The sequence below is a fragment of the Myotis yumanensis genome, unplaced genomic scaffold, assembly GCF_028538775.1.
Source record: "Myotis yumanensis isolate MYYU_CA2020_CCGP unplaced genomic scaffold, mMyoYum1.0.hap1 SCAF_5, whole genome shotgun sequence".
NCBI classification, from domain to species: Eukaryota; Metazoa; Chordata; class Mammalia; order Chiroptera; family Vespertilionidae; genus Myotis; species Myotis yumanensis.
The window spans coordinates 28,635,839-28,645,749 of NW_027223756.1; the positions used below are offsets into that span (position 1 = coordinate 28,635,839).

Below are 9,911 nucleotides of genomic sequence, written 5' to 3' on the forward strand. Positions count from 1 at the left end.
GGCCTAGCCCCTTCCTGCCCTGTCAGAGTCTGGCCGCTTTAGCGGTGGGAAATGGGGAGAAAGACTGACAGCAGGCTCTTGCCCGGGGTGAAGGGTGCCCCCTGCGTCCTTCTTCCCTCCGTGGTGCCAGCCATTTCTCAGGAGCCCAGTCTGCCTACAAACTCAACCGCTAGGGTTCCTAGCTTTCACCTGAGGGTCGCGGCGCACGTGCGGCGGATACTCCCACCCTCCGTGGGAGGCGGGGTCGTGCTCAGAGCCAATGCGAGCTTGGGAGGTGGAGGGGTAGGGAAGCTTCCAGAGGCCGATAGGGAGGAGGTTATAAAAGGGACCGACGCCAGACCGACGCCAGAGCCATGCAGCCCAAACGGGAGTACGAGGTAAGCGCTTGCCAACGAGGGGTGAACGAGCACCACCTGCGCAGGGAGTGGGGGACCCGGGGCCCCAGCACCACAGGCGAGGTGGGGGCGGGCGCGGCCATCGGCCATTCCGACCTTCCCCTTCCCCAGCAGCTGTGGTGTGAGAGGGTGAATCCAGAGAACAAGGCGGCGCTGGAGGCGTGGGTCAGGGAGACGGGTATCCGCCTGGTGCAAGTGAACGGGCAGAGGAAGTATGGCGGGCCACCCCCAGGTACACAGTCCAGCCCGACGCCTGCCGGGGTGCTGCGCTGGCCTCGACGAGCCCCTTGGGGGAGGCGCCCACTCCGGGTCTCCACAGCCAGACACCCCCAACTACCCGCTAACCCCTCCCCCAGCAGACGTGCCCCACCCGCCCCCTCCAAGGAGCCAGCTTTAAGGTGTACTTACTCTGTGCCAGCCCCATTTTAATTCAATTACCCAGTTATCCCAACGACTCGGGGGTACGGGTGTTGTACCCATTTCACAGATGCGTGCTCACACGGTCCCACCCGCGCCGGATTCCTGGGCCCAAGCCCGGAACGTCCCGATGGATGACGGTGCCTCCCCCACCCCCTCCCCCCAGGCTGGGTGGGCAGCCCGCCGCCGCCCGGGTCCGAGGTGTTTATCGGTAGGCTGCCCCAGGACGTGTACGAGCACCAGCTGATCCCACTGTTCCAGCGCGCGGGCCGCCTCTACGAGTTCCGCCTGATGATGACTTTCAGCGGCCTGAACCGGGGCTTTGCCTACGCCCGCTACAGCTCGCGGCGCGGGGCCCAGGCCGCCATCGCCACGCTGCACAACCACCCTCTGCGGCCCTCCTGCCCGCTGCTCGTGTGCCTCAGCACCGAGAAGTGCGAGCTGAGCGTGGACGGGCTGCCGCCGGCTCTGACCCGCCGCGCGCTGCTGCTCGCGCTGCAGCCGCTGGGTCCGGGCCTTCAGGAGGCGCTGCTGCTGCCCAGCCCCGGACTGGCGCTCACGCAGATGGCACTGCTCAAGTTCAGCTCGCACCGTGCAGCGGCCATGGCCAAAAAGGCCCTGATGGAAGGTAGGGGCGGAGGCTGCTGGGGGCCGCTGGTTGGAGCCACAGTATTCTGCCAGGAGCTTTACCTCCATACGTCAGTAGGGCGGGTAAAGTAGAAAGATCTTAAGGCCAAGAATGTCCGAATTTGCAACTTTATATAATTTATTTGAACTCAGCTTTTAAAATTGCCAATGGTACTACCACTTATCTAAACTTAATACTTCCCATGTGTTATCTCTTAACTTAACCCTCAACATTCCAATGAAAAATATACAACCATCTCCCTCTTTAGAGAAGATTGTTTTAAGAGAAAGGGACTTGCCCAAGGCAGTCCAACTGAGACTGTTGTCTGTTGTGAGAATTAAGCTGGATGCTTAGCACATTCCTTGATTCTTGGCAAGTATTCACAGTAAAGGTTGGTAGTTTTATGGTTTTGCAGTAGATAAAGCCAGCATCCAATCAGTACTCCTCCAAGAAAATTTAGAAGGTAGCTGTTACTGCACCCTTTTTACAAACACAATGAAGCCTTGTTATTTTGCCAGAGGTCACATCACCTGGTAATTGTGTGACTTGACTCCTAAGGACTCACAGGGCTTGGGTGCAGGGCTAAGACCTGTCCTTGTCTCTGCCTTTTTCCTGCAGGGCAGTCACGCCTCTGTGGAGAGCAGGTGGCTGTGGAGTGGCTCAAGCCAGATGTGAAGCACCGACTCCGCCAGCAGCTTGTGGGGCCCTCGCTGAGGTGCCTACAGCCAGAAGGCAGCCGGTTGGCCCTTGCTAGGGACAAGCTAGCGTCCCAAGGGGCTCGAACTGCCTTGCAGCTGCTGTGCCAACAGATGAAGCTGGGTAGCCCAGTGTTCCTCACCAAGTGCTTGGGCACGGGCCCTGCTGGCTGGCACCACTTCTGGTACCAGGTGGTGATCCCTGGGCATCCAGTGCCCTTCAGTGGCCTCATCTGGGTTGTGCTAACCGTGGAAGGGCAGGATGGGCATGAGGTGGCCAAGGATGCTGTGTCTGCACGGCTGCTGGAGGCACTGAGCGAGTCTGGGGCCAGCCTCCTTTCATGTGCTGGGGCAGTGAGCGCGTCTGGGGCCCACGCCCTGTGGTCTCCTGGAGCTGAGGCAGGTACCATGGTTAAGCAGTAACCCCATCCTCTACAGGCAGCCTGTACAAGTCGGCAGAGCCTGTGTCAGTCCCCAACCCAGCAGGTCTGGGCAGCCACCATCTGATCCCCAAAACGGGAGGAGCATGGGCCCTGCCCTAGGCCTGACACAGCCTCCCAGCTGGGGCACAGCCCCAGTGCACTTGGAGACAGCTCAGATTTGGCTAAGTTGTGGTGAGGGACCTTGCCCTCTCTCTCCCAGCCCAGAGTATCCCTTGGCCTTTCTCTGTGTGACACACACACTCCGTCTCCTCCCACAGCTTAGCACGAATCTTCACTTATTTTCTTGATTTGTCTTTGTTTTTATTTGGGGGATGGCTAAGCCAAAGGGTCAGAAACCTGCCTTTTGTCCCCACCACTTGGTGTTTTGGTTTTGGTGTATGTGTACTGTTGGTTTGTTTATCTGTGCTGGTTGTATTTATATTAAACCCCTGGTTGGTGTACACCTGTGTCCGTGCTATCTTGCCCCAGCTGTGGGCTTGTCTTACACTGGTAGAGTGAGCAGCTCTACTTCCCCACAGTCCTGAGCCTCTATTTGCCCATCTCCTTATGCTGTACAAGAGGGTATGATAGATTCATAGCCTCTGGGGATCCAGCCCAGGAAGCAAGACTCTTGCCCGGTGAGAACCTGCCTTGAGATTCAACTCATCCCCTCAGTCACTGTCATCCTCCCTCTCCTCTTCCTCCTTCTCCTCTTCCTCTTCCCTCAGTCCTGCAAAGAAGTCATCGGTGCTCCAAGCCTTGCTACTCAGCGCCCGAAGCGGCCCTCCCTTTTTTTTGCGCCGACGGTAATCATCCACCACCACAGCCCGCAATTGGGCCATGTCCCAAAATTTGAGGCACTGGTCATGGCCACTGCTGGCCAGGAAGCGGCCGCAGTGGGAGAGGGCCAGCTCCTCCACAGGCTCCCCGGCATGCTGGCCCACACTGCCCACCACTCGGTTCGGCAGGATGTTCACAGCCCTGGACAGAGAGAAAAGAGTGTTGGGTATTGGCTGGTCGGGCGCCTGCCCTTCCTGTGCCCCTAAGCGCCCCGCTTCTCTCACCTGATGACTCCATCGGTAGACCCAGTGCACAGCAGACTGTCAGTGACTGGAACCATGCAGTCAATGGACTCGGCTCTCAGGGCAAAGCGGTCACTTGTGGCCCCAAAGCCGTTCCAATTGAAGAGATAGATGGTGCCTTCACTGGAGCCACAGGCCACCTTCCTCCCACACTGCAGGGAAACAGGATAAACCATGTTTGCAGAGCTCTGTCAGACCAAGTCCCTCGCACACCCCATCCCACCGTGCCCAGCCGTACTTTCATGATTGTGACAGAGGTCAGGTCTCCAGACTGAGGTTCTGAAAGCAGCTCAAACCGGCGTCGCTTAATATTGAAGACACCAAGGCAGCCATCTCCACTACAGAGAAAGCAGAGCAGCAGGCTTGGCCAGAGGCTCCCATTAAGGGAGAGACATTCAGCACAGGGAAGGCAGCTTTGAGGATGTACCTGGCTGTCAGCAGCAGCTTCTTGGCTGGGTCCAGAGCCATGTCAGCGATGTACTCCTCATGTTGCCGCATATCCATTAAGGGGCCTTCCTTCCGCTGGTCCCAGAGCCGGATGCCACCTGTGTCATCCCCAGTGGCCAGAACATTCATATCCACTAGCAGCAGGCTGTTGATAGGGGCACTAGAGACATAGATGCAGTTGTTCTTAGAGCATCTTTGTCCCAGGAGGGAGCTGCAAGTCCTTACCCTCGCCTCAACACATTTGGCTTCTCTTACCCGTGAGCCTTGGAAATGCGTCTTTCCAGTCGGCCCTGCTCCACGTCTAGAACGTGGATGGCTTTGTCCTTGGAGACAGTAACAAGTTCTGGGGGGAAAGGTGCGCAGGTCATGGTGCTGCTCACTGCTCCCCTCCCACCATCACACTGCTGGCTGCCTTCCCCAATACTCACTCTGCCCATCTTCAGAGAAGACCACGGCACGGCAGGACTTGAGGTGGTGACCTGAGGACCAGAGCTCTTTGGTTTCTCCCTCTTGACAGGAGTAAGAAAAGCTGGAGAGAGATGGAGACTGAATGACCCCAGACCCTGCCTGGGGTGTACCAACTAGTCAACCTTCCACCTACCTAGGAGTTCCTGCTAGTACACCCCTAAGCCCAAGGAGCTTACTGTGGGGCGCGGGTACGGTGTTTTGGCCAGGTTCAAGCCTCGGACTAATGAAAGGACAGGGTCCTCTCACTGCCACGTGCAAGTCCCAGCTGGAGGGCAGGGCCCTCCCAGCACAATCATAGCCAACAGCTATGGTTGTAAGCTTGAACCTATGGTCCGAACACGTAGGCCCACGTGCCTTGTGATAGAGTTCAGGTGCATGTAGTTGAGTAGGGTTGAAACACAAGAATACTGTAAACGACTTGATCACGCCCCTACTTTGCCTCGTGGCATCTGCTATAAAATAAAGACACGGCTTGTGGGCGCTGGCGTTGTCTCCTCTTCAGGGAGCAGCGTCCCACCGAGACCCAGCTTTCATTCTCTTGTCTGCCTTTTCTCAATCCTTTCACCCCACCACTCAGGATCACCTTTGGCCATAACAGCTTACCATCCCATTTTTTCCATTTTCAATGAGCTTCAAGTATTTGGAAATCTTTTTCTCATTTGATAGATATTTGCTTGCAACTTTGTGATGTCACCCCACCCTTCTTAAATCATCCTTGCAAGCCCCAGCCTGGGGAAAGATTAGGTATGGACCACTGTGAAGGCCCAGAAATATTCGTTAAATTAGTAACAAAAAGGCAGCCCCAGAAGTTGGAAATGTAAAAATTAGTAAAACAGGGATCCTGCACTCCAGTTCTGTAGGAGCTAGAGATCCAAAATTAATTCTGGCACATTGTGACTGCACACTGAAAAAGAGCCAGGATCAAAATTCAGGTGGGCCGAAACCGGTTTGGCTCAGTGGATAGAGCGTCAGCCTGTGGACTGAAAGGTCCCAGGTTCGATTCCGGTCAAGGGCATGTACCTGGGTTGCGGGCACATCCCCAGTAGATGTGCAGGAGGCAGCTGATCGATGTTTCTAACTATCTCTCTCCCTTCCTCTCTGTAAAAAATCAATAAAATATATTTTTTTAAAAAATGCAGGTGGAACAGAGAAGCACCAGCCTGTAAACTCAGCAAGGCAAGCACCTGTGCAGAGAGCATCCCTAGTGCAGATCCTCAGAGCAGCCAAGTGAATTAAGTGCTTAATTGCCAGTGAGTTCCAAGTGGGCAGAACTGGGTGTACTAAGTTTGCTCTATCCCAGTGCCTAGCATGAAAAAGCTGCTTAATAGACACATTTTTAAGTAAATGAGACAAGCATTCAAATAAGTATACAAACTTATGTTTGACTACAAACCATTATGAAGTTTATGAGGAAAAGACATTTGGTGCCAAGGCAGCACCTAATAAGTAATCTGATTTAGTCAGGGGTATGGGGACAGAGTGAAGACATGCTGAGAACTTAGAGATAGGAGGTACAAGTGAGGGGAAAGGAGCTGAGGCTTCAAGATACATTATAAAGGTGAGGATGAATGAGCATAGAAAGCAAAGGGGAAAGCGAGCAAGGGCCAGAGGGTCAATCAGTTTAGACCTAATCCTAAAAGCAACGGTAAACTAAGGATTTGTGTTTTCAAAAGAGCAATTAAAGCAAGAAGCACAAGAAGGGGACCCTGTTGAGCTTGTTTCAGGCTCAGTATAATAATCTGTCCTGAAAGCCTTCTTATCCTGCTACTTACTGTCTCTGGGCTCCGTCACGACATTACAGCCATTTCACCTTCCTTTCAGCTCTTTTCAGAGATTTGTGTGCTAACTTGTTTAAAGCCGAATGTTAATGAACGAATCAGACCAGGTGAGTCTTGCAAACTTTCTTTCTCTCCCTGCACTCTCTTCTCTCCGCCAGCTCCATTCCAGGGGAGCTGCCAGCCCCCGAGCCCACCACCCTCACCGCGCCCCGGCCCCGGCGCGCACTTACACAAACACGTCCCCGTCCACGTCCCCCGCCGCCAGGAGGTCGCGGGACGGGTGGAACGCCAGCCCACTGGCCGGCGCTTCCAAAACGATGTCTTCAGGGGTGTCCCGGGTCCGGGCCGGGACTTCCGTGGCGTCGGAGTCCTCCTCGTCGCTCCTATCCTCCGTGGCCCTCTCCTCGCACGTGTGATCCATGCACCGGGGGGTTCCGAACCGCCTCGCAGTTGACTAGCGTGCCAAGCCGTCAACCGGCAGGAGTAAGCAGCCCGGTGCACCGCTTCCGCCTGGGGGGGCGGGACAGGAAGTGGCGCCGGGGCGTCTCCGTAACCAGGAAAAGGCGGGTCTCCGCAGCTGTTGTGGGCGGGGCGGACTCTAGGGGCAGGTTCCCAAGGTCTCCTGAGCTCCTGTGTTGACGCCACTGATACCTAGACAAGGTAGATGGCCGAAGACCATCAATCCCCTCTCTAGTCGCATTTCTCCTTCCCCCTTATCCTGACCCATGCAGACCGCCATTCAGGGCTCAGATCTTCATCCAGGCCCCAGAACTCCATCAGGGCCCAGACTTCCCTGCCAGGACCCAGACGTCCATCCGGGGCCAGACCTCACTGACAGGACCCAGTCCTCCATTCAGGGCTCAGATCTCCATCCGGGGCCCAGACCTCACTTCCATAACCTAGACCTCCATCTTGGGCTTAGACTTCCATCCCAGAACCCAGATGTCCATTGAAGGACCCAGGTCTCCATCTGGGAACCAGACCTCCATCCCATACCCAGACTTTCTTTCCAGGACTCAGAACTCCATCCAGGGCCCAGACCTCCATCCCAGGGCACAGACCTCAACCCGGGTCCCAGATCTCCATCCTGGGGCCCAGACGTCCATCTGGGACCAGGACCTCCATCCGGTGCAGCCCCAGCTGAATCCCAGCCTTGGGCTGGTCCTCAAAACTCTGCTGTGACCGCTTATCTGGGAAAACAGCCCCCCTCTCCTGCACTCACGGGGAGCCCCTCTGATTCTCAGGCAGCTGTTAGGCAGGTCTGACCTGGCTGGTGCCACCTCGCTCTCCGCTGTCCGAGGATGTTGGAATGTGAGCCTGGCCACCACCCGGAGGCTAATTCTTCGCCTCTGAAAACCACACCAGGCTTTTCAAATTCAGTTATGCTATGCCTCTCCCCCGGGTACCCCAGGAACCTAGAACCTAGCTCGCTGGTGTACCCCAGGAACCTAGAACCGGCACCCTACACCTTGGCCCCCCACCCTCGGGTGCAGACACAATAACACCAGCCCTGCCGGCATCGCCAGCAGGGCCACAGGGCAGGCACCCAGTGCTATTTCCTCCTCACTCCAGTGCACAGAGGGCTCTCCCAGGCCCCTTCCTGGGCTCGGCACACAACTCCTGTGGGCATGCGCTTGACCAGGCCCCCCTCCTTGGGGATGTTCAGGAGACTAGTGCTGTTTCTGCCCAGCAAGCCTAGAAGCAAGGCTGGAATCACCCCAGGACCAAATCAAACCCAGGCAAACTCGGTGCAGGACTGGGAGCAGCGCGACCTGGGCCCCTGGAACTGAGTCATGTGCCACCTCCCCTGACCTCATTGTGTGTCAGTGTCACTCAGCCCGAATGGGACCCAGGGCAGAGGGGACTGGGAAAGTCGGGGTGAAAGGAAGCAGATGAGAGAGCTTCCCTCTCTCAGAGGCTTGGAGGAGCCGGGCAGAAGGGGTGCTAGTAAGATGTAAGTTATCAAAGGTTCTAATCAAGTATTTATTAGTTAATTGAAAAAAAAAAGAAGAAACAGGAGAGCTTCATCGGCTCCGGAAACACTTTAGGGAAGTTGCTAAAATTATATTTTCCTGGAAAAAAAAGTTATATGACCAGGGTGTGACTACCCATTATGACCTGCCCATTTATGATCAGATGACCCTGTGAGGTTACTTACAATAGAACCTCATTTTTTAGTTCACGTCACACAACCTTAAGGACTTAATGCCTTCGGGATCAGAGACACACTCCGGTCATTCATAGCGTGGTGAAATCCAAGACCATGACCAGTGTCAGCCAGGTTGGTCAGGAAGCAGCAAAAGCCTATGCCACAAGAATTTCACACGGTGGGTCGTGGAGGGCAGGCAGCCCATGTGTGCATATGCCTAAGTTGCTGCCCTCTGTGCGCGACATCTTCATGGCTGAACAGCGCCCTGCCCATTCCTATAGCTAGGCTGCAGACCTTCAGTGGGCCGGGCCAGCTGTGCTCAGAGCAGGCAGTTGCTGAAGAGGCAAATGGGCACAGCAGTTGTTTTGGACATCCCAGTTAACAAAGGTTCCACAAAGAGGAGCACCCTGTGCTTTAGGGGAGGAAGTTGATAAAAAATATTTGCCTGGAAAAATAAAGTTATATGGCCAGGGTGTGACTACCCATTATGGTGGGGCAGATGAGAAGGAACTCCTGTGGCTGAAGAGAACCTCCTCACATCACTGTGGTATGAAGCCTTCTAAGACATCTGATATGCTGATTTCCCAACCTTCTTAAAGAGAAGCGGAAGGAGTGAGGTTAGGGACCTCAGAGAGACTATATGCCCTCTGTGTGACTGGACATTTCTGTGTGTGTTGGAAGTCCTTGTCACTGTGTTGTCAACCAGTCACTTCCATAAAGATTGGTAGTACTTGCAGAAACTGATTTTACACTGACAGTCAACCCCCAGGTCTTTTAAAAATATATATATATTAATTTCAGAGAGGAAGGAAGAGGGAGAGAAACATCAATGAGGGAGAATCATTGATCAACTGCCTCCTGCACACCCCCTACTGGGGACCGAGCCCGCAACCCGGGTATGTGCCCTTGACCAGAATTCAACCTGGGACCCTTGTCCACAGGCCAACACTCTATCCACTGAGCCAAACCGGCTAGGACCAACCCCCAGGTCTTATCTTAGTGATACTCTAGGTATCTTATTTTGAGCCAGGTCTCTGTCTTTTTTCCTAATTAGGACCACTGCCTACAACCATGAAAGCTGGGTGTCACTGTCTGAAATTAGTCATTCTAGGTGCTATTGCAGATAAGGCTCAATTTCAATCTCTTAAGTGCCCCTGCCCTATCAAGAATAAAGGCAATGGCTAAGATGGCCCTTTATCTTTCTTTGGACCTGGTGAGCCCACAAATTTTAGGCTTAGAATAAGCAGTGGCAGGTAGGGATCCAGTCCGAAAGTGGTGACCTTTATTTATAAGTACCAGATGAAAGTGTTGGCAATGAGCAGAGAGAAGGAAAAAAGTGGGGATGGAGTTGATTTGGAGACCAGGGAGCACATCTGGCCTTAGTCAACTTCTCAGGGTGTTGACAGGTACACCAAAATGGCCTAGCACAG

At 54.6% G+C, this 9,911-nt stretch overlaps 2 protein-coding genes across 2 annotated transcripts; one reads left to right on the top strand and one right to left on the bottom strand.

The window, feature by feature from the left end:
• Window positions 1-338: 338 nt before the first annotated feature.
• On the top strand, window positions 339-2,677 carry DND1 (DND microRNA-mediated repression inhibitor 1). Its single transcript, XM_070414203.1, is given in 5 exon segments — window positions 339-377; window positions 510-627; window positions 979-1,440; window positions 2,059-2,553; window positions 2,556-2,677. Coding segments are annotated over 5 exon segments (1,221 nt in total). The 5' UTR covers window positions 339-353.
• Window positions 2,678-2,853: 176 nt separating this feature from the next.
• WDR55 (WD repeat domain 55) lies at window positions 2,854-6,822 on the bottom strand. Its single transcript, XM_070414813.1, has 7 exons — window positions 6,563-6,822; window positions 4,515-4,615; window positions 4,342-4,429; window positions 4,067-4,246; window positions 3,878-3,977; window positions 3,622-3,791; window positions 2,854-3,538 (listed from the first exon to the last, which is right to left on the bottom strand). The coding sequence occupies exons 1-7, from the start codon at window positions 6,751-6,753 to the stop codon at window positions 3,229-3,231; spliced, it is 1,140 nt and encodes a 379-aa protein (XP_070270914.1). The 5' UTR covers window positions 6,754-6,822; the 3' UTR covers window positions 2,854-3,228.
• Window positions 6,823-9,911: the final 3,089 nt, after the last annotated feature.

Bases quoted from the DNA above. Each gene is read 5' to 3' on its own strand.
- WDR55 (XM_070414813.1), bottom strand. From the start codon at position 6,753: ATGGATCACACGTGCGAGGAGAGGGCCACGGAGGATAGGAGCGACGAG. The intron at 4,247-4,341 runs GTAAGAGAAGCC...CTATGTCTCTAG, and splicing joins CGCATTTCCAAGGCTCACGG to TGCCCCTATCAACAGCCTGC. The intron at 3,792-3,877 runs GTACGGCTGGGC...GTTTCCCTGCAG, and splicing joins CCTCTGTCACAATCATGAAA to TGTGGGAGGAAGGTGGCCTG.